The sequence below is a fragment of the Delphinapterus leucas genome, chromosome 21, assembly GCF_059928025.1.
Source record: "Delphinapterus leucas isolate spDelLeu-1000000601 "Yukka" chromosome 21, BTC_Dleu_Yukka2, whole genome shotgun sequence".
NCBI lineage: Eukaryota > Metazoa > Chordata > Mammalia > Artiodactyla > Monodontidae > Delphinapterus > Delphinapterus leucas.
In genome coordinates, this window is record NC_143149.1 from 29,481,523 (window position 1) to 29,505,936 (window position 24,414).

The 24,414-nt window shown below is 42.6% G+C and overlaps 2 protein-coding genes across 6 annotated transcripts in view; one reads left to right on the forward strand and one right to left on the reverse strand.

Annotated features, from left to right (window-relative positions):
* Positions 1 to 2,342: 2,342 nt before the first annotated feature.
* On the reverse strand, positions 2,343 to 12,107 carry LSM1 (LSM1 homolog, mRNA degradation associated). The gene is made up of 4 exons (XM_022571214.3): positions 11,658 to 12,107; positions 7,711 to 7,779; positions 6,225 to 6,340; positions 2,343 to 2,853 (listed from the first exon to the last, which is right to left on the reverse strand). Exons 1-4 carry the CDS (start codon positions 11,701 to 11,703, stop codon positions 2,683 to 2,685), a joined length of 402 nt encoding a protein of 133 aa, XP_022426922.1. The 5' UTR covers positions 11,704 to 12,107; the 3' UTR covers positions 2,343 to 2,682.
* Positions 12,036 to 24,414, forward strand: part of BAG4 (BAG cochaperone 4) — a 33,945-nt gene continuing 21,566 nt past the window's right edge. Inside the window, exon 1 of one of the 5 annotated variants that reach the window (XM_089903777.1) lies at positions 12,036 to 12,519. In XM_089903777.1, the coding sequence (XP_089759903.1) occupies positions 12,250 to 12,519 (270 nt within the window). In that variant the 5' untranslated portion in view covers positions 12,036 to 12,249. The remainder of the gene's footprint in view (positions 12,520 to 24,414) is intronic. The other 4 variants (XM_089903775.1, XM_089903773.1, XM_089903774.1 and 1 more) reach the window with 4 other exon arrangements.

Genomic DNA, 24,414 nt, shown 5'->3' on the forward strand with positions numbered 1-24,414 from the left:
AGTGTAAGGATCTCTGCTAATCACTCCACTCCGGGATGCTCGGTGAGTCCTGCCGTCCTCATCCTTTGAGGCATTACTGGTCTCTGAAGCATCTTATCTGACCAGCCTGAATTCACTGCATTCCCCATCCATCCATCTGTCCATCAACCCATCCCTCAACCCCAAAAATATGTACTGAGACTTGATATATGCCCGGTATCATCCTAGATGTGGGACTACAGGAGTGAACATGACAAAAATTCTGTCCTTAAGGGTTTACATTCTAGTGGGGGAGTGGAGCAGACAGTAAAGAAGTGCAACTTATGTTGGATTGCGATACTTGCTCTGGTGAAAAGCAAAGCTGCCAAGGATATAGGTGGGGGGAGGGGGGAGGGGGGAGGTGTGCTATTTAAAACAGGTCGTGAGGGAAGGATTCTTGCAGTTATCTGGGACAAGTATGTCCTAAGCAGAGAGAACAGGAAATTCCGGCCTCGTCCAGAGCCTGCTGCATCTGCTCTGCCTGCTGGCCTGCACCGTCTGCCGTCTGTACCTCGCTCTGCCTGACCTGCCACCCATACTCCTGTGAGCAAAACTGAGGCCACTCTCCAGCCATCACATCTGTGTCATACCCTGGGGTTCATGCTGATGTGGGATCCCTGAGAAGCCCTGCACAATGGCAGCGTGAGGGCATCTGGTTCTGCTAAGTATCCAGGGCCTGTTGGGAGTTTATCTGAGCAGGGTGGGAGAGCAGATACTGTGGCTTAAATTCAGCCGACAACATGCGACGTAAGGTCAAGGGCCAAGGAAAGGGGAAAAGAACAGCTGGGAGAGGGAGAGAGAGGCTGCTGTACCCAGTTACATCAGAATAAAGATCGCCAGGAAAGGGGCTGCAGTAGGCCTTCCTTGTTTGTTTGTTTTCCTTGAAAGTGGTCTCATGGGAACCTCTATTGGAAGAAACTATTAAAGACAAAACAAAGGTATAGAACTGAGATTGATTCTGAAGCCTGATTAACAGTAGAGGAGTACCTGCAGTGGTCCAGGAAAAAAGCATGATTTCAGTACCTGCAAAAAGCCTGGACTGGGCAAAGCTGAGGGCAGGCCGTTGCTCTGAGCAGCAGGGAGACTAACAGGAGGGAAGCAGGGAGTCTCATTCCACCCTTCAGCTCTCTTTGCTGCTGCCTGTGTGACAAAGGTCTAAAGGCAATATGTTATTACGCATAACAACTGAAGCCCAGCTATGGCTTGGAAATTCCTGAACTACTGTGGAAATTCTCTCCTTTGAACCATGACTCTTTTGATTGCATTTGGAATTCTGTTTGAAGGAGGTTGAAAAGACGAGTACAGTGAATCCGAATCTCTTGAAGGTGCAGAATGCTTACAGAATGCTGTAATTCTGCTGACTCTCCAAGAACATCTTCTTGTAGTGAAAGTTAGCCACCTCTTCCACAAGTCTTCCCTTTGTGTGGGAAGTTAATAACAAATTCCGGCTATTCAACAGTAAGGTTAGAGATGAAACACACTAGATAAATCATGAAGTGCGACGGTTCTTCACAAATTAGCTACCTTGAAACCAACCCAATGATGAATAGCTCAGAAGTCTGCATTTGGCGCAGTTTTAAAAACACCTGAGCTCATAAAATGTGGTATATTTAATACTATAAAATAGCTCAAACATAGGAATTGGCTATAAATATCTTCCCTGCAAAGAATGTCTTTGCTCAACAGACTATAAAATAAGTATCTGGAATAGTTTTACAGTTAAAACTGAGAATCAGGGAGGATAAGTGACTTGCTTGAGCCCAAGGTGCTAGAGAGAACAGAGTCCAGGTTTCGGAAAGTACAGCCTCTTACGCTTCCTGTGTGATCAACATCATTCCAGAAAAGGGGCATCACTTGGCTTGGCTGAGAATAACCTAGATATATCAGTCACTGCAACACGATTTTATCTGTGCTTTTTGATCACAGCATAGGAGGCTCAAGACTCAACCGAAAGGACTAGAAAACCTAACGAAATTAACAATATTTAGAGAAGTCCGTTATGTGATCTCGGAAACGCAGCTGGGATAGCTGTTGGTGAAGCAAACAGCTGCTTCTCAAACAAACACCAGCTTCTCTTATAATCAGTAAGTGCAAAACTTCACGGAGAGAGCCCTCCTCAAGCCTGAAAACTTGTTTTTCTTATCAGAAAAAAACATGACAAGGGGAGAAAGGAGAACCCACAGGATATCTGGTATGAAAATATTCCTTCATAAGTAACTAGTAGGTTGGAATTGTGACAGAAGGGAGATCCCAGCATGTGTGTGTATGGACTGCTTATACCTTTGATAGCAGAAATTTAATGACTATTCACTGAAGGCAACTCAAACTTGGGAAATAATAACATTGCAATTTTGAGATTCATATTTTATTTACAAGCAAATGAAGAATATTCCCTGTAACCATTAATTTGGGGGGAGAAGAGCAATATAAAGAAGTAGTTGCTGGCTCCACAGTGACGTGTGAAAGGAGTCCATGCCACTGTTTCTTTAAATGATTTTGTTATTAAAAAAACCGAAACAAAACGCACGATTTCTTCACGTTGCATATGTGAAAGAATTCCAAATAAAAATGACTTTTCAAAGCTCTGCAGTCCCTCGTCAAATGTGTCACTTGGTTTGGTGACAGCCCCTGCTCCCCAAGAGCTACAGCCTCTGAGCAGAAGACTTAATACTCATCAAGAGTATCTGCTCGAGGGATAGACAGGCCTCGATCCTTCAGGGCCTGGACTTTCAGCTTCTCGGCTTCCAGCTTGGTCTGCTGCTCCACCCTCTGTTCTTCTAGGATTTCTTCAATAGACACTTGCTGGAGGGGTGTGTCACTCTCCTTTTCCAAGTCCTACAAAACAAGCAGGTTTGGAAAACTTCACCTGATGACCAAGAATAGAAAACATCATAGATCTAAAGGCAAACCAGTTCCTAAATGGATTCCTATATCCAGCTTGGGTTATTTTTTGTACTTGAGATAGGGCAGAAATATCCTATGGACAGATAAATTTTACAAAGAAATGGCTGGCAATGCTCCTATAGAACACATGTGAGTGTGGTTTAACAGGGATCAGTATCGGCATGTATAACAAAGCTTTCGTGTATCCAAAGTAAAGTCCTACATTAGACAAGTACTCCTTCTCTTAAAAAAAAAAAATATTAGGGCTGCTTACAGCTATTTCCCCAGCCCCAGGGAATCCAAGAAAGAAGGTACTGAGGTCAAGATGGCTTAAAATAAATTTTGTATTTATACATGATCAAAGTCAGCCTAATTTCTGGGGGTTTGTGCTCAGTAAGAAGGTAGAGAACACCGATTCAAAGTAGCACCACCACCTGCCCCCCTCACCCCCCGGGCCACACCCGGTCCTGGCTCCATCCCGGGCCAAAGGCAATAAACTGTCCCTCTGCCGCATTAACCAGGAGTTGTTACATTATAACACAGGACTTCTTCCCCCTTCATGGCAACAAGTCTTCTAGAGAAAACCTCAGCAGACCAGTTAGGTTACTAAACCATTTTGGCCCCAATGTATTTCTCGCAAATATTGGCTACTTTTCCCACTTAATATGGCATAATATGCTTAATATTTTTATTTTTGAACACCTTCTAAACATCTGATAACCAATTTTATAATGCAGAACCTTGCTATAAAATTATCTATCTACAGGGCTTCCCTGGTGGCGCAGTGGTTGAGAGTCCACCTGCCGATGCAGGGGACACGGGTTCGTGCCCCGGTCCGGGAAGATCCCACATGTCACGGAGCGGCTGGGCCCGTGAGCCATGGCCGCTGAGCCTGCGCGTCTGGAGCCTGTGCTCCGCAACGGGAGAGGCCACAACAGTGAGATGCCCGCGTACCGCAAAACAACAACAACAAAAACACACAAAAACAAAACAAAACAAAAAAATTATCTACCTACAGACTCAGTTCACTCTCCTTGAGTACACAGGTGTCGCTCTGTGTTTTAGTCACATGGAAAGCCTATACCGACAGGGCATTCTTATTTCTCATCCTCCTCTCTGACTTTTAGTTATAGAATTCTGGGAAGGCATCAACACATACACAAACTCTCCAGACGTTCCAGCCGACCACTGGATACTTATCTTCAGATGCTGCTAAGGCCTCGGAACCCGCAGGCAGTGACACAGCAGATGGAGGACTCTCACCAGAAAGGTTAGAATGAAAGCCACATAAATTACATAAGCAAGCCCTGCCCTGGGTCAAAAGTTAACTGCATCCAGCAAAATATATATTATCAAGTGTAATCTTCCCTCACAACCCATGGGCAGCAGGAGGGAAGATAATGTTCTTGGCTTAGTGTACTACTTCTTGGGCTTTTCAGTATTATGTGCTGAGCTGTTCATGTGGTTATGATAATGCTGTTTCCTAACAATCAGCTTATTACTTAAGGCTGTGTGTCTCATCATCCTTGAGGTAGAATCCAGGGACTCTGCAAACAACTGAATGTTTACAGAATCCAAATGGCTTCTAGGTTTGAGTTTTCCTAGAATTGGTTCATAATGTCTTCAAACTGACTACCGATTCATAGAACTATGTAAGCATTTCCTGAACCATATTTCTTTAGTGGTACCACTATAAGAATTCTGCAGCATCCAAACCATAACATACAAAAAAAAAGAGCACTTTTCTCCACAAAAGGGCTCCCAGGAAACAATGAAGCTTCAAGAATAAACACAAGTTCACTTCTCTTCACATACATCTACACAGGGGCATGTCTGTGCCAATGTAACTGGCACAGAAAGCATGGATGTGGTGTTTACTACTGTACAACTGAAGCACAGTATGCGTGGATATTTTAACTTAAATCTTTCCCCCCACAGCAAAGTAATACATTTCCTCTTTAAAACAAAGAGGTGACAATTCCTGCTGCTTAAACATACATCGAAACCAAAAGTATCAACCACAACTATATTTTTAAAATTAGAAAAAGTTATTTCATAGCAATACTTGGACAGTATTGATTAGTTGTTTCTAGCTGTTTCCGACATGAGGTCTCTGAACGAACATGACCCTGGCAAAATTACCTCTTTACTTTGTCAAATGGTCTACCATTAAAAACAGCTACGGACCAAACTACTTCACTCCAAAGACTCCTGTAAACGTGATTTAAGATGTGGCTAGGGATTGGGAAACTTTACTGAAAACTTTAAAGATAAAATCAAGCAAACACCAAGGTTTGATTTTCCTGGAAAACCCAATAATCAGAAGCATGAGGATCGAGTCAAAGGTATTAAATAAAGTACTTTTCTTTTAGAGTAAATGTGTCTCATGTAAAATGTGAAATCAAGTTTTATTTTCTTTAAAAATGTCTGAGTACTTCTAATATATATTTTGGGGTAAGAGTTTTCTAATAGTTCACACACACAGACACATAGACCTACAGTAACACCACTTTAGAGGATTTAACTTTTCACCTGCCAGCTGGCTTTCCTGACAACAGATAACAGGTACCTCTCCTCCTTGGCTGGGAGCTAAGTATGCAAGTGAAGTTGAGCCCATCCTCGGAAAGTTAACAGAAAGGCTTCTTCCGCAGCCATTCTTTCCCCTCCCCGCTTTAAAAAACATAGATATCGCACTGTATATGCAGTGTGTCTTTCCCCCAAACACCACTAATTACCTTTATGTCATGAAAAACCATTTGTAAACAATTGTTTAAATGATTGCAAAATATTCCAGTGTTAACAAGCCACATTTCATTGAATTATTCTTCTGTTAGGTATCAAGCTTTAATTTTCTGCTATTAGAGATACAATAACAACATACTAACGAACACATTTGTGTGGGACAGTATTTACATATATATATTTATATATATATCTATGGCTGCTCCGTGTGGCTTGTGGCATCTTAGTTCCCTAACCAGGGATTGAACCCGGGCCCTTGGCAGTGAGATCGGGAGTACTAACCACTGGACTGCCAGGGAATTCCCATGTAGGACAGTATTTTTTATGATATCAGGTAAAAATCAATGGTATTTTGCTGCTAATGGGATCAAAATCTTTAAAATGCCAGGAGGCACTGAAACAAAGTTAATTGCTCTCTGTAGCTTTCCTTTTACAATGTAGCTTTCCTAAGCTAATTGGGTGGTTTCCTTGAGAAGCTGGGTGAAGGTGGAAAATATATTTTTTCCTTCTTGAAAAGACAAAAAAGAAACCTAACTGGCATGATTATCAAGAGCCATAGCAGCTTAACAGTTTTCACTTACTATTTCTCCTAGTAGGACCACATTTTCTCCTCTGACCACAAAAATCCCTCGAGGAATATCACCGTATTTTTTGCCCACATGAATACGCTCCACAGTCTGATGTAGCACTAAGTTAGCTATAAGTGTACAGGGAAGAAACAAAGATATTTAGTTCAAATTACTTTATAGGTAAAGGTCCATTACTCAATCAGTTATTTTGAGTAGAAAAGATTTAGCTGAACATGACTTTCAAACTTTCTAGTTCTGGAAAAAGCTAAAATTTCAAACAATCTCTTCCTATTACATTGAGACAAACCACTTAGGAGACTTTTAAACAACTGCAAACTGAGAGAGTATTTGGGATTATGTTGCACTAATAAGGAGGATAGTGGAAATAAATGAAGAAAATTAAATTCCTTATGAGTTAGTTGCTAATAACAACATGGCTATAAGAAAATATAAATGACAGGGCACTTGGAAAACTCTAAAGCCCAAACAACTACAGAAATTAAAACTCTGGGTTTATTTGGAAGGAAACCGTTTTTCTATGTTGCGTGGGTATGTGTGTGTGATGATTTACCGAAGATTTAACTTTGTTTCAGTACTTAGGATTCATTTAACCTAATGTAGGTATTCATGGATTATGATATAACGGTAACCTATTTTTTCCCTTTGTCAGATAACCATAATCTGGTAATCTGAGAGTAAAGCCACTATTTACCACTTTTCCCTCATGTGCTCTGATGAATTTGACTTAAGGTTTAGAACCACAATCTGTGAAGAATAATTCCTTTTCCTCTTCCAATTGGTGCTGTTTGTCTTATGTGAAGAAACGCGGTATCTGTGCTCTTATCATCTATAATTCTTACATGTGTTTCAATTATGTTGTTTTTCCTCAGGCCCAAAGCCACTGACCTAAGCAGATGTCCAGCAAATGCTGATATGAACTGAGAAGTTCCTTAAGACAGAAGCAAATATAAGGTCTCCTTAGAAAAATGCAGGAGGCAAAACCAAGACCAAGACCTTGAGTCTAATGTATCCCAAGGTATAAAATCCTGAGCTTAATGTTGGGGGTCCCTGAAAAGCTTCAGCAAAGGCCTCTGACCCACTTTTCATTGGACAGGGAGGGATTACCTTCAGGGCAGGAACTGCTTTGAAGAGTAGTCACACCCAAGCCAATGTACAAATGAGCAGCTTTTTCAGTGGACTGAGTTTATTTCTATCATCTGGCTCCCTCTAATGGGGAAAATAAAAAATAGTCCAAAACACTGTCAGCACATGTTCTAGTGAAAACCAGTTTTAGAAATACAAGCTTGTAAACACAAGCTTTTGAACCACCTAATTGTAATTTAGAAAACAATGATGTAATGATTCAAACTTATATTCCATTATGCCAGACACGTGAAAAAAGTTGCAGACAAATAAACTTCGATATGAAACAACACAAAAATACAGTGGGCAGCTCTTATTATCCAGAGTACAGGAGAAGTCCATGACTAATACGTACCAAATTGATCAATGCTTCTTAAAAAGCCTATAAGCGTCCTTCCATCTCGAAGCAGGACCAAGTGCTTTTCTGGGGAGAGGAAAAAAGATCTTTAAAAAATGCACTGTTGGGACTTCCCTGGTGGTGCAGTGGTTAAGAATCTGCCTGCCAGTGCAGGGGACACGGGTTCTAGCCCTGGTCCAGGAAGATCCCACATGCTGCAGAGCAACTAAGCCCGTACCCCACAACTACTGAGCCTGTGCTCTAGAGCCCGCGAGCCACAACTACTGAAGCCCATGTGCCTACAGCTCGTGCTCTGCAACAAGAGAAGCCACTGCAATGAGAAGTCCATTAGCCTGTGAGTTTACAGGGTTAACAACAAAAACAAAGTTCATAGCAGATTAAGCTCTACCACTTCTTCTTCCAGTGTATTTAAGGCAGAGTTCACTGAGGAATTAGAGGGATGACCCCGGCAGCACGGTTTAGATGAGAAGACTGGTGATGGAAGAATCCGAGGAGGCAGCAGAGTGGGGAAGGACTGGGCACGTAGTCAGGGGGCCTGACCGACTGGTTCTAGATGCTGATGCTTGACAGTTAAACCCTCTCCGTGTCATGTCAGTTTCTATACCTGCAAATTTGGAAATTGAATCTAGGTGATCTTTATGATCTTAATTCAAGAATTATTTTCCCCTCAACTGAGATGGAGAGCTTCTATTTCACACTCTGGAATCAGGGAAGGTTTTAAATAAAAAAAATACCTCAGCATGCAGAATGAGGATACTGATAATACAACTAGAGCAAAAGTTCAATAAAATTTATGGAGAGCTATGTGCTGTTCTGGGGCCTAGATATAGAGTAGAGCAGGGGTCCCCAACCCCTGGGCTGTGGACTGTTGTCCGAGGCCCGTTAAGAACCGGGGCCGCACAGCAGGTGAGAGGTGGGCGAGTGAGCGAAGCTGCATCTGCCGCTCCCCATGGCTCCCCACAGCTCGCACTGCCGCCTGAGCTGTCCCCCGCCCCGCCACCCAGTCCGTGGAAAAACTGTCTTCCGTGAGACCGGTCCCTGGCGCCAAAAAGGTTAGGGACCGCTGCGGTACAGAATAACATTTAGAGTCACCAACCTTATGGAACTTATATTCCTGGTGGAGAAAGTCAAACAAATTTTTAAAAATGCCCTATAGTGCGTAGTCTAGTGGAATAATAAACAAGATAGCAGGATGAGAAAAAGAGGGGAAGAAGCTACTGAAGAGAGGGTGGCTAGGGAAAAGCTCTCTGAAGAGGTGACCCTGAGCTGACACTGAAGAATGATAGTCAGCCCGTCAATAGAATAGGTAGCCAAAGTCATTCATTTGTTCCTTAATGCCATGGATAAAGTACTTTCTAGATGCAGAACAGAGGAACAAGACAGTGATTCTTTCCTGAAGGAATTTATAGGCTTTCTGGGTCTATAATTAAGCACCACAAGAGAGCAAATCTTAATTATGTGAGACTGAGAGAAACTATATCTAGCTGGAGCAGGTATCTGAGTTGGACATTTTTGGCCATAGGAAGAGTGACAGGGAAGGGGAAGAGGAGGGAAATCTGTAATTGAGGCAGAAGAAAAAAGAGCTATGTATCCAAATGTCTGGCGAAAAGTTGAGGGTGTGAAGGGAAATAACAGGAGATGAAGTCAGAGAAGTCCTGGGAGCAGAGGCTGAGTCTGGATGTGACTTCACAGGGAACAAGAAAACTCTGAAGATTAAACTGGCAGAAAAGAGAGAACGGTTTTGAGGCTAGACCCGGAGTCTGAGACATGAAGAAGAGACCTGAACCAGGGGAGAGATGGGAAGGGACAGGATGGGAGGCCCAAGACACTGCAGTTATAAGGGATGGGATTTGTCAGCCAAGTGTGTTTGTATATGTGGGTATGTGTGAGAGAGTGGGGTGCTGAAGAGATGAGTTAAAGAAGATGTAGGAATTCTGAGTCATCATGTCAGGGAGGACCATTTACCAAGAGCTGGGAGTAAAAGAAGCAAGCTCAGTGGAAGGTGATTAGCTGTAGTGATTCTGAAGTGGTATCAGGACACCTATGTAGAAATGTCAACTGGCAACTGGAGATGTAAGACTGGCCAAAGAAGTCAGGATCACAGCAGTTTTTGAATAAGTCCACAAAGAGGTGATATAATAATTAAAGTCCAGGAGCCCTCCTAGAGATTTAAAGAAAGAAGCAAGCCAAAGATGGGACCTAAGTGTCCATCTATTTTAGGGAACAATAACGGTTGCAGAGGTAAGAAAATCAAGTACCAGTGTTGGAGAAATCAAGAAAATGAAGAATCCCATGGTAACGGTATCACAGTGTTGCAGAGGAGACGGAAGAGCTCGGAGAAGTGCATCAGAAGGTGTCTTTAAGACTGCAGTTTCAGTAGTGTGTTGACAAAAGAAATCAGATTGCAGGGGTAATAGAGGTAGGTGGTCTATTGCAGGTGGTCAGGAAGTAGAGTTAAAATGGGAGACTACTCAAGAGGTTTGGGGGTAAAGATGTGAAAAAAGGGATGGGAATTTGATGGTGAAACACAACTGAGAAAAAATTCGACAGACAAGAACATACATGAAGGGGAGGATTCAGAGGGGGAGCGAGAGAGGATATGAGAGCAACAGGATATTAATGGAAGAAGGTTCCAGAAGCAGTGGAAGGAAAGAGAAATAAGACACAAACTGAAAGGGAGGAATACTTCCTATTCAAATGAGAGGATGAGTGAAAATAGAGAAAGACTGAGGAGAGTGTCTGAATGTCACAGTGAAGGGTACATATGAAATGGTTTCAAATCTTTCAGTAAAGGAGGAGCTTGGAATCTGCACAAAAGGGGTTAGAGGCTTGAGAAAAGCAATTATTTTTAGTAGAATGGCAGGATGTGTTGGGGCCTCAAATAATTCAGATACATAACAAGAGAGGTGAGGGCAAAAGGGCATCCTCAGATAACTAAGACTGAGGATTTCATCACCCATTACAGACAGGCTTGTACAGTGGTTATTCATACATGACTTTGGTCCAACCTACATTTCCCTTCAATAGCAAAACCACTAATTTGGACCTAAAAAGTGATTTCAAACGACAGGAAGAGAATTTAATCATAAACTCACTCTTTAATTTACATACATAGTAACTGTTGAGATTCCTGTAACTTGTTTGGAACTGTGTGTAAACCGTTTTGCAGCAATTATAAGTTAATGAGACAGATCACACGATTGAGACTTTAAAAATGTTTAAGGAATAATTCACAGATGAGAGTTTGGAAAAAGGAAAGACAACTGTACAGAAGTGAGCTCCTCTTCAGGACAGTGACTAGGAATAAGGGAGCTCTTAATAAATGCGAGAGAAAACTGTCTAACAGAAGAAAAAAGTAAGTTTGAAGTGAGTGACTCAAATCTTTCTGGAAAAAGCAATACCTGATCCGGCAGTGGTCTCCATTACCATAATCCTAAAGTCTAAATACCCTCAACGGTAAAAGATTGCAAACGGCCACACAGCATAAATCCTATGTTTAGTGCTAATTAAGTCCAACTGCAGTTGTATTACTCTTTTCGTTTCTTGAAGAATCCTTTCTCTAAGAATTCTCATTCATCCACCAGTAAACACCTGGTACTTCGAAATGCCGCAGGTGGGAGATAATGCACCGGGGAGGCGGCCAACTTTCACACTTGGGCCTCAGCAGCCGCATCCCTGAAAAGCAGAAGTGAATTCCACAGCTTGCCCGGGGGCCGGTGAAGGCTGCGAGAGACAGGATACAGGGAGCAGGCTAGGAGGTGGGCAAACGGTGTGTCCCGTGGCTCCTGCATCCTGTGGAAGATGCCAACGCCGGACGTCCAGAACCTTACTAAAAACACACTGACCCCAGCCCAGACTCATTCTATGAGCTCCCTCCTAAGAGGCACCCTCCTGGGAAGAAGGGTCTCACCCCATACTTCACTCGGAGGAGATGAACTACTCACTGTCGATGTCCTCGATGAGGCTGGCGGTGCCAGGCATATAGTTCATTTTGAGTTGAGATAAGGCTGCAATGTATAGTGGCGGTGGGCCAGCGCGTCCAACACGTCCTTCCTCCTATCGCAGTCGCCGCCTCAGCGGGACCGGGACAGGGACCCGGACCCGTACCAACTTCTCGCCCCGGCTTTCAGCAGCCGGGGCCTGCCGGAAACGCCACCATATTACCCCCACCCACTTCCGGCATCACGTGCCCGTCCTCAAGAAGAGGCGGGGCCGTAGCCCGGTCCTGGGATACGCTTTCCGCAACCCTGATAAGAGGGGAAGAGGAATCTAGATTGGATAGACAGTGGGGAAATGTGTTCTCCCTTTTAAAGGAACACGGTGCTGCCCCTCGTTTTCCTGCTTCCCAAAGCCCAGAGCCACGGACCTCCGTCCTTCCCCTCTCAGGACGCGGAAGCTGAGGGGGCGGGACCCGGCCTGGGATTGGCTGTTGCCGGCCGACCACCCCTTCCCTGCGGTCCAGTCGCGCTCCCCCGCAGGCGCCTGCGCAATGGGCCGGCCTTGGGGGGCGGGAAGCGTCCGGGGGCAGTGGAGCCGATGTCGGCCTTGAGGCGCTCAGGCTACGGCCCCAGTGACGGTCCGTCTTATGGGCGCTACTACGGGCCTGGGGGTGGAGATGTACCCGTGCACCCACCTCCGCCCATATATCCTCCCCGCCCCGAGCCCCCCCAGCCTCCCATTTCCTGGCGAGTGCGCGGGGGCGGCCCGGCTGAGACCACCTGGCCGGGAGAAGGCGGAGGAGGCGATGGCTACTATCCCTCTGGAGGCGCCTGGTCGGAGCCGGGTCGGGCTGGAGGAGGCCACCAGGTAAGCTTTGCGCCATCTGTCCCGGGGGGTCCGACAGGGTAGTCTTTGGGGGTGAGGGCCATTGGGATTGATACACCTCCAAGAGTTTGTAATGAATCGTGTTTCCTGTGTTTTCCTTAGCGGGGCTTTGGAGAGACAGAGACTAGGATCGCGGGTGGGGGGGTGGTTTGCTTGTGTTCTCTTTGCCCCTCGTCTTCTGCTTCAACCATAATAAACGTCTTACCATGAAAGGAGGAAAGAAGATCCTGCGCTGACCTGTGAAGCTGAGTAGCAGGCTGCGAATCTCTCGCCTGGGGACGAGGTTGGGCTGGTGTGGCCCGGCTCTTGCTTTTCGAGTCCTAACAATTTTTCCTGCGTGGCTCGTCAGGTCGGCTCTCCCCGAGGAGAGAGGTGGCTGCAGCCTCCTCCGTCACTCAGCAACCCCTCCCGCCGGGAAGGAACGTGAGGGAAGGAGAGGGAACTGGGCATTTAGCCCTTTGCCCCTAAAGCTTTGCCCCGCATTGGATCACGGATAATCAGTGTAGGAAAGCACCTTTACTTGGATTGTTTTATTTCATATTAACGGTGACTGCAACGTAAGTGTCATCACAGCGTTCCTATTTTACGGTGAAAGAACTGCTGGCTGTGAAAGGTTAACTCACTCAGTATATTCGGACCTCTAACATTTTATTCTGTGTCGTCGTGCCGGAAATATACTTCTGTTTTGTTAATGCAATATTCTTCGTAGAGAATTATCGTTATACGGTGGGGGCATACGTCTCCTTTGCTTCAGGAATTATAACATCCTCATTGGTTGAAAATGTGATAATGAAATTTCTAAACATTGCTTGTGGGAATGTAAAATGGTTCAATGGTTTTGGCAGTTGCTCAAAACATTAAGCATACTGCTAGGATATTACTCAGCAAGTCTGCTCCTAGGTATACACCCAAGAGAACTGAAAACACGTCCACATGAAAACTGGCACATGCATGTTCATAGCAGCGTTATTCATCATAGCCAAAAAGGGAAATATCCCAAATGCTCATCAACTGAAGAACTGATAAAATACGGTATATTCATACAATGAAATTATTTAGCCATAGAAGGGAATGAAGTACTGAGACATTCTACAAATGGATGCACCTTGAAAATATGCTACATGAACGAAGACAGTCACAAAGACCAAATATTGTATGATTCCATTTATGTGAAATGTCCAGAATAGGCAAATCTGTAGAGACAAAGATGTGTCATTGCCAGGGGCTGGGGGCCTGGGGACACTGGGGAAGATAGATAAAAGGTATGGGGTTTCCTTTGGGGAAGATGAAAATATTCTGGAATTAGTGATGATGATTGCACAACTCTGAATATACTAAAGACCATTGAATTGTACACTTTAAAAGGGTGGGTTTTATGGTATATCTTTAAAAATTATATGAGTAAAAACATGTAGTGAGAGGTTAATTGTGAAGAAAGGTCCATAATTTCTGTCTAAATGTGGAATAAGTAGCCGTGGGACTTCAGCCCCATGACAGAGTAGAAAGATGAAATGCTTAGCGTATAGGTAGGCAAACTAGACCGAGGCTCACTTGAAGGGAAAGGGGAAGGACTGCTGAACTGACGACTGCCCGGGCTTGCTATGTTATCAAAACAAAAGTGTGTTTTCAGGTTAAGGTTAGAGAAGTTAAGATCTTAACATTGTGCAGGGAGTTGTCAGGTATTGGTGGAGTACAGGTGTGCACACAGGGTGGGTGATGGTGCTGGAGGGATTGGGCTTAAAGCTGGAATGTGTAATGGGCATTTGTAAACCATTTCAAGAGTCTATCTTTCAGGGTAACGTTTCTGAAACTTGAAAAGTGTTGGATGATAGGTTTTTTTACATTTTAAATATTTATTTATTTATTTATTTGGCTGCATCGGGTCTTAGTTGCAGCACATGGGATCTTTAGTTGCGGCATGGGGGATCTCATTCCCTGACAAGGGATCGAAATCCGGCCCCCTGCATTGGGAGCGCAGAGTCTTAGCCACTGGACCACCAGGGAAGTCCCTGGATGATAATTTCTTATGCAGCAATAGGAAACTAATAAAAAAGATGAACATGTTGTCACACGTGTTGCAAATTTCTTTTCTAAATTCGTTATCTTTTGACTTTATTGTGGCTTTTGCCATGTAAATTTTACATATTTATATAATCAAACATGTCAGACTTAAAAAAAAAGGTATAGCAGCCTTTTAAAACCTTACTCTTGGAACTCCCTGGTGGTCCAGGGCTAAGACTCCACGCTCCCAATGCAGGGGCCCGGGTTCAATCCCTGGTCAGGGAACTAGATCCCACGTGCTGCAACTAAAAGATCCCACGTGCTGCAGCTAAGACCTGGCACATCCAAATAAATAAATATTAAAAAAAAAAAAAAAACCTTATTCCTTAAAAAGTGTGGGCTGTGGACCAGAAGCTTCAGTGTCACTTGGGGGTTTGTTAGAAATGCAAAATCTCTCCTGCTCCAGACTTACTGCTACTGCAGTTTAATGAGATCCTTAGGTGAATCATATGCACGTTCATGTTTGAGAAGCATTGCTCGGCAGAATTGAATGTATTGAGATGATGTTGCACTGAACCACTACAAAGGCTTGACTTTATATTAACCTACTTAAATATTGCAGGGGAAAAAACGGAGAACCTCTCCCTGTGTTCTTTCTTTGCTTACCTTGTTAGCTATACTTGCAGCACTGCAGTTTGATTCCTACACTAGCAGCATACGCATCACCTAGGAGCTTGTTGGAAATGCTGTATCTCAGGCTCTGCCCCAGACCTGCCGAATCAGAATGTGCATTTTAACCAGATCCCTGGGGGATTTACGTGTTCCCCCAGAACGAGTCATCTGAGAGAGTGCTGAGTTGCAAGCTGGAAGCTGCAGTCTCTTCTAACCTAAGCTGGGGAGTGATCCACCATCACTTCTGCCGTATACTACTGGCCGTGGAGACCAGCCCCAGTACAGTGTGGGAGGCCACTTCACATGCGTGTGAATGCAGGAGGCAGGGGTCTTTGGGAGCCATCTTGGAGGACAGCTACAGTGGGAGGGTTTGGGGAGACAGCTTAGTTAGGCTCCCAATTAGGTCAGAAAAGAAACAAAAAGGGCATGTGTTTCAACAATGTCTGAATGTAGACAGGTTTATTTTCAACATTTTATTATAAAAATTCTCAAACATCTAGAAAAGTTGAAATTGTATGTGAAAACCAATATATCCACTACCTAGATTCTATGGTTAGCACTTATTATGTTTATCACATGTATCTATCTTATTTTTTGGATATGTTTCAAAACAAGTTACATAGGGGACTTCCCTGGTGGTGCAGTGGTTAGGAATCCACCTGCCAATGCAGGGGACACGGGTTTGATCCCGGGTCCGGGAAGATCCCACATGCCGCAGAGCAACTAAGCCTGTACACCGCAACTACTGAGCCCACATGCCTAGAGCCCATGCTCTGCAACAAGAGAAGCCACTGCAATGAGAAGCCTGGGCACCACAATGAAAAGTAGCCCCCGCTTGCTGCAACTAGAGAAAGCCCGTGTGCAGCAGCGAAGACCCAATACAGCCAAAAATAAATAAATAAAAATAATTGAAAAAAATATTTTAAAAAACCAAGTTACATAGATTCAAAAGACATTTTCTTTTTTTAAAAAAAAAAAAATTATTTGGCTGCACCAGGTCCTGGTTGTGGCAGGTGGGCTCCTTAGTTGCAGCTCGCCAGCTCCTTAGTTGCAGCATGTGAGCTCCTTAGTTGTGGCATGCGAACTCTTAGTTGCAGCATGCATGTGGGATCTAGTTCCCTGACCAGAGATTGAACCCTGGCCCCCTGAATTGCAAGTGCAGAGTCTTACCCACTGCGCCACCAGAGAAGTCCCTCAAAAAATTTTCAAAGGTGTGTATCAACCGCAAGTGAGGGTTGCAGGAGAAACAGAAGGTAATTCTGAATTTTTAGTATTTCATAGGATTAAAGATTTCATAGGAATGACAAAGAAGAGGAACAGGTTTTTATGGGAAGATATGTATGGTTTAGTTTTTTATATATATAAATTTATTTATTTATTTTATTTTTGGCTGCGTTGGGTGTTCGTTGCTGCGCGCGGGCTTTCTCTAGTTGTGGTGAGTGGTGGTTCCTCTTCGTTGCGGTGCACAAGCTTCTCATTGCGGTGGCTTCTCTTGTTGCGGAGCACGGGCTCTAGGCACGTGGGCTTCAGTAGTTGTGGCACGTGGGCTCAGTAGTTGTGGCTCACGGGCTCTAGAGCACAGGCTCAGTAATTGTGGCGCAAGGGCTTAGCTGCTCCGCGGCATGTGGGATCTTCCTGGAGCAGGGCTCGAACCCGTGTCTCCTGCATTGACAGGCGGATTCTTAACCACTGCGCCACCAGCGAAGCCCTGGTTTAGTTTTGTACCAAAAGAACTAGTGATTGGTTAATAGAGGAGCTTAAAAAAAAGTACAAAGACTTGCCAAGTGTTTATGTACTGCCTTTATTTCATTTCTGCTGAAAGCCAGTTAGTGACGGTGGTTACTGAGAGCCAAGCTCTTGATGCAATGTATGTGATTGATCAGAGAGACGTCTGTGATTTTCTGTTTTTGTTTTGTGGTTTTTTGATGTCCAATTTTAGAGTCTGTGGTGTTGAGGAGTTGTTGTCTGGGAACAAAACAATAGATGTGGGGCTCAGGAGGGAGACAGGGCTTGGAGACAGTGATTTGAGAGTCATCAAATGGAAGCATAAGTGAATTACCAAACCAGGTTATGCTGCCATTGGAGAGCTTTGAGATCTAGGATGGGTGAGAGAGAGAGAGGACCCAGAAGACAATGAGCAAGAATACTTGGATAGAAGGAAAATCAGAATGTCATGTGATACAGACCAAGCGAGGCCACAGTTATTTTGCAGGTGAGTGATATGAGAACCGGAGAGAAGCAGTTGGATTGGCAATTAAAGAGGTATCATTGATTTTAGTGGTGGGAGTTTAAAACAGTATTTAAGTAATGAATGGGGGGTTTGGATGGCAAGAGAAGTGGTGTAAACTGTTAGTAAATGAGAAGGTGGTCACTTGACTGGGAACCAGGATTGAGGGAAGAATTTTTAGGATGAGGTGGCTTGAGGATGTTTGTAAGCAGAAATCAACAGTAACAAAATAATAGTGGGGGACTTTAACACCCCACTTAACACCAATAGACAGATCATCCATACAGAAAATAAATAAGGAAACACAAGCTTTGAATGACACAATAGACCAGATAGACTTAATTGATGAGAGTAAGCTAGTAGATTGAGAAAAAAGATGCTAACAAAAGGATGGAATGTGGCTTGGGGAGAAGCAGATTAAGAAGTGAGGAAGAGCTGAGAAACCCCTTCCACAGCTAGAGGGGGAGAAAGGAAGCTTTGAGTTGTAGGAGAGGGGCATTGGAGGAGTTCCTGGCTCTTGATGTCCTTGTTGATGAAGAAGGAGGCTAGGTCATCTGAGGGTAAAGGAAGTGGGATGGGATACACTGGGAGTTTGATATGGTAAATGTTGAAGCAGGTGCTGGGGGAAAGGAGGCACTGTAGGGAAGCACGGAAGAGACCCAAATGAGGTTAAAGCTGAGAAATTTGTGATGATGGACAGTACAGGAGCATAAAGTGCTTTTTAGTGATTTTGGAATATATCGCTATAAAAATAATTTGTAATGTATTTTTCTAATAATTTTTTTTTTTGTCTAATTCTTACGAAACATATAAACAAACTTGTAAATGGATCTCTGGTAGTACCAGCACTACTGAGATTCCTCTACTGTTAGATTTGCTTGGGCTGGGGTTATTTTTTGGAGGCATGGTGGCAAGTGACTTTGTAAACCATACATCCACTTCTTATGGGACTATATAGTTCTATGATAAACATGAAAGGCGTTGACTCCAGCCGTCACCTGAGATATAGGTATTTCTTCTCAAAAGGGAAGAAAGTAAATAAATTTATTATGTTCTTGCATAATTTTAATCAAATTTCCTTTGTCACAAAAACTTTAATTCACATTATTCCCACTTGTGAAAACCTTTTATCATATTTGTTTAGTTTACATCATCACCTTTGTCTAGTTTCAGACAGCACATAAAATGTTTGGAGAGACTTTGGCACATGATAAAATTGGCAATTTGGTCTATAGAACAGCTGTCAACTTCAGCCAGCTTCCTGTGAAACCAAACGCTATTTCATAGAATTAGTGTCATGTTAGAAGGGCCTTGAGCTGCAGACTTTGATTGTTACTGGGGATATTTTTAGATTTGTTCCATTTTGTCCAAAAGGGGAAAAAAAGCAAAGGCAGTCTTTTTAATTAAGACTTAATAAAATTAATAATTTTTACTGCTTCATTGAGGACATTCTTTTTTTGCATATAAAAATTATGATATATTTACATATTGTAAATTTTACCATTTTTAAGGTGTAGTTCTGTGAGTTTTGACAAACGCATATGGTTATGTAACCAGTACCACAATCAAGGTATAAATATTTATCCATCTTTTAAAAAAAGGACTCCTAGGATAAGGTGGAAGATTTAATTTTTATTCGTCTCTAAACCCCATTAAAATTACAGAAAGGGAACTGTGTTTCTTACTGTTTTTTAAAGTATTTTATGAACTCATTTGCATAATATATATGTATGTATGTGTACACATACATATATTCAGTATTTTGAATGTGTCTCAATCAGTTGCTGTCATTCTTTTATTGCTTAAATGATCCCATATGATGCCAATGGGAGCCCCCTCTTCTTGGCTTCTAAGTCCTTTTGACATGACCCATTGATTTTTGACAGCTTCTTTGATTTCTGGTACAAGATATGCCAGGCTTATTGTATAGTCTGGCCCAGATGTTATAATCAGCCATTCTTTTAAGAAACCTTGTTTTTGTTTTGTTTTGTTTTGTTTTTTAATTGGAGAATTTTATTTAGAAGCTATATATGTCAGGATCCAGGCAGGAAAACAGAACCTACACTAGTTCTTTTAAAAGAGAGAATTTGATTTAGGAAATTAGTTAAGTGGGTATTGGAGATCTGAAAAGGTAAAAAGAGAAAATGTAACACAGAAGATAGTTACTGCAGGAAACAGCCTCAATTCCTGGGGCTGGGGAATAAAGAGAAGAGGTTGGGGGTATGAGAACCTGGAAACTTGGAAGAATGGCCTGGTATAGCTGGCACCGAGGAGACACTGCCGAGCTGGTGCTGGTACCTGTGAGGGAGTTCTCGGGAAACCAGGAGTCTGCAGACTCTGCTGACTGACGCTGCCCCCAGGTTGAAGGGCTTTGCTGGGCTGGCACTGGCAGGAATGGGAAGCAGGCGAGCAAACAGGAGGGAGCAAGTCCATTCTCCCCTCCTCTAACCTAGTGCCCCCTATTGGCAGAACCAAATAGTAAGCAAGTGGCAAAGAGAAATGTTTGCAGACTCCTGATCCTGCATCTCAGAGCCAGTTACAGAATGCTGTGTTTGGAGCTGAGGGCCAGTAGCTTAATAACTGGTACAGAAGTTACATTTGGGTGCTAGGTATACTGATTGCTGTTGTGTTGTCATTGCTTCTAGACCTTTTCAATGGACAGAGTTATATAAAATAAGTATTTTAAAAAAATTTTGTTGGAGTGAAGTTGATTTACAATGTTGTGAATAAGTATTAATATTTTAAAATAGAAAAATAAATAAGTTCATATTTGTGTTAATTCAAATTTAATGTCATAGATTATTTTTACTTCTTAGATTGTATTTATTACTTTTGTATGGAAAATTTTGGTTCCTAACAATATTAAGGTAATTACAAATACTTGTACAATCCTACAATAATATATAAAATAAGTTCAAAATAATGCCAGGTTGCAGCTCTGGCATGACAGCATGAGGAGCTCTGTGGGCCCAGTCCTCAGTGAAACTGGTGAAAAATATTTTTAAAAAACAACCAAATTAAAGTCTCTGGAAATGGTCTTAAGGAATTTAGCAAATGAGGAAATATTTATTTTAGAAAATTTACTCGAACTCGGTAAGAACAGTGAGATTGTGTGCCATCCTCCACTTCTCCCACCCCCCAACCCCCAGCTCAGTGAGAGAGAAACTCCATTAGCCTGGAGCGGCAAATAAAACAAAGTTTCTTCGCTCCCCAGGTCCCAGTCCTCCTGGGTGGGCAGCACATCGACATTGCTCATCTTGCCCCCAGCTACTATTGCAGAGGCCACGTTCTGGGCAAGTGTGGCCAATAGTGGTGGATCCTACCCATGCCCTGTCCCTACCTGTGGAATGGAGGCTTTACCTTGGGTAGGGCACTGCTGAGAACACTGGGGCTCTGCTCACCCTTACCCTGGCTTGTACGGCAAGCTGGGAAGGTCTGAGGCTACTGCCCTTTCCCCCCAGATGCTCAGCTTTTAAAGCAGGGGTGTCTCTCAGAGAAGCACACCATTGTCCCCAGCCCAACTGCGGAGTGTAGCTCAGACATTTTATCTGGAGGCAGACGCAGGCTGTAAAACCGGTAGCTCCTAATCTTTTCCCAAAGGAACTGACTTTATTTGCATCAGAATATGGAGAAGCTGAAGCCAAAGGATGTTCTCAAAAACTGTGGAGAGTGTCGTGAAAGGCATTTGGGAGATCAGTAGGTTCACTGCAGATACAGACCAGGCTGCAGGCCAGCCAGTTTGCTGGAGAGAACTAGGGAAAGAGATCGCTGGGAGGGGCCCTCTGGGGTCGGAACACATCTCAAACACTGACTTTGGGAGGTGTCCCTTCCAAGGAACCCAGATTTGATTGGATCAGTTTGTAGAGCAATTTATGTCCCAAGTAAACAGTAAAGAAATTAGCTGGAAATTTGTGGAGCTTTAACAGCTAGGTGTGGTCGAGGAAAGATCGACATATATATACATCTATGTAATACATATATTTATATATACTCATTAAAGAAATTCAAAAGCTGCATTAGAAAATATTCACTTAATGCAGAAGCAGTAAAGGAAGAATAGAGGAACAAAACCAAACATGAGATATAGAAAACAGAAAAATAAAATGGCAGATGTAAATCCAACTATATCAATAATAACATCAAGTGTGAATAGATTAAACAATCCAATCAAAGACAGAGACTGTCAGACTGGATTGAAAAAAAGAAGATGCACCTATATGCTGTGTGAGATAATGGGAAAAAAAAAATATATATATTGGCCTCTGCCCCAGGTTCCTGGTGTAGAGCTCCTGAAACCCTTGTAAATTCCTAAGTCATAAGAGCACTAGGAACATCTTTTGTTCTAGTATTTGGTGTCTGAACCTGGTTCCTGACACAGGGCTCCTATATCCACTGGAGTTTCCTGGGTGACAGGAGTGTCTTTTATACTAATGAGGCAACTCTCGGTGTTTTCATGGATGGCTCCTGGATAGGGCTGGTCACCAGAAAGACCAACTCATGATTAGAAGCTTGGAATTTTCAGCCTCATTCCCCATTCTTTAGAGACTGGAGAGGGGTTGATCATGCCTACATGAGGAAGCCTCCATAAAAATCCCAATAGAATGGGGTTCAGAGAGCTTCCAGGTTGGTGAACACATTCACATATTGGGAGGGTGACACAGCTAACTCCAAAGGGACAGAAGCTCTTGTGCTCAGGACCCTCCCAGACTTGCCCTATGTATCTATTCATCTGCCCGTTCATCTGTATCCTTTATCATATCGTTTAATAAATTGGTAAACTTATTTCCCTGAGGTCTTTGAGCTGTACTAGCAAATAAATCCAAGAGGGAGGAGATCATGGGAACCTCCAATCTGTAGCCGAGTCAGACATAATTTGTGGGTAACCTGGGGACCTACTACTTGCAATTGGCATCTGAAGTAAGGGGTGGGTAGTCTCATGGGACTGAGCCCCTAACCGGTGGAATCTGGTGCTATCTCCAGATAGAAAGTGTCAGAATTAAGTTGAATTGTGGAACACCCAGCTGGTGTTGCAGAATTGCTTGGTGTGGGGGAAACCGCCCCCACATCTGGTATCAGAAGTGTTCTGAGTGTGGTAACAGTGTGAGGATAAAGGAGAAACGTAGGAGTAGGAGGTTTTTCCTTCTCAGCTGTCTACAGGAGACATACTTCAGATTTAAAGACACAAATGGCTTGAAAGTAAAAAGATGGAAAAAGAAATATCATGCAAACTGTAGCTATAGGAAAGCTGGAGTGGCTATGCTAATATCAGACAAAATAAACTTTAAAACAAAAAATATTACTAGGGGGCTTCCCTGGTGGCGCAGTGGTTGAGAGTCCGCCTGCCGATGCAGGGGACACGGGTTCGTGCTCTGGTCCGGGAAGATCCCACATGCCGCGGAGCAGCTGGGCCTGTGAGCCATGGCCGCTGAGCCTGCACGTCCGGAGCCTGTGCTCCGCAACGGGAGAGGCCACAACAGTGAGAGGCCCGCGTACAGCAAAAAAAAAATAAAATAAAATTAAAAAAAATACATATATATATATATATATATATATTACTAGGGATAAAGAGGGACATGATGAAAAGGTCAGTCCATCAGGAAGATATAACAATTATAAATATGTATGTACCTAACAACAAAATACACAAAGGAAAAGCTTACTGAAATAAAAGGAGAAATAGACAATTCAATAATAATAGACTTCAGTACCCCACTTTCAGTAATGGATGGAACAACTGGACATAAGATCAACAAGGAAATAGAAGATGTAAACAACACCGTAAACCAACTAGACCTACCAGACATCTATAGAACACTCCATTCATCAACAGAATATACATTCTTCTCAAGTGCACATGGAACATTCTGCAGGATAAACCATATACTAGCCATAAAACAAATATTAATAAATATAAAAGGATAGAAATATACAGAGTATGTTCTCCAACTATAATGTAATGAAATTAGAAGTTAATAGCCAGAAAAACTTTGGGCAACTCATAAATATGTCAAAATTAAATAAAACAGTCCTAAAAAAACCAGCAAGTCGAGGAATAAATCAAAAGGGAAATAAAAAAATACTTGGAGATGAATGAAAATGAAGACATAACATACCAAAACTTACGAGATGCAGCTAGAGTAGTAGTGCTTAGAGGGAAATTTATAGTCATAAGTGCCAGTATTAAGAAAGAAGAATGATCTCAAATCAAGAACCTAATCTTCCATCTCAAGACACTGGAAAAAAATGAGCCAACCAAACGTAAAGCAAGCAGGAGGAAGAAAATAATGAAAATAAGAGTGGAAATGAGTTAATAGAGAATAGAAAAACCATAGATGAAATCATTTCAACTAAAGGCTGGTTCTTTGAAAAGATCAACAAAATTGATGAACCTTTAGCTAGATTGAACCAGAAAAAAAAGAGAGAAGACTCAGATTACTAGAATCAGAAATGAAAGAGGGGACATTACTACTGATCTTACAGAAATAAAAAAGGATTATAATGGAATATTATGACTAATTGTATGCCAGTAAATTAGGTACCTTAGATGAAGTGGACAATTCCTAGAAAGATATAAACTACCAAAACTAACTCAAGAAGAAATAGGAAATCTGAATGGATCTATCAAATATTTAAAGAACTGACACCTATTCTTCACAAACTCTTCTAAAAAAACAGAAGAGGAGAGAATACTTCTAAACTCATTCTGTGAAGCCATTATTACCCTGAGAGGAAAACTAGGCAAAGACATCACAAGAAAAGAAAATACAGACCAATATCTCTTATGAATATGGATGTGCAAAAATCCACAAAAAAACCCTAGTGAACTGAATCCAGCAATGTATAAAAAGAATTATGTACCATGACCTAATAGGATTTATTCCAGGAATGCACGGTTGGTTTAATATCTGAAAATCAATTAATGTAATACACCATATCATTCAAATAAAAAACAAAACCCCTATGATTACCTCAGTAGA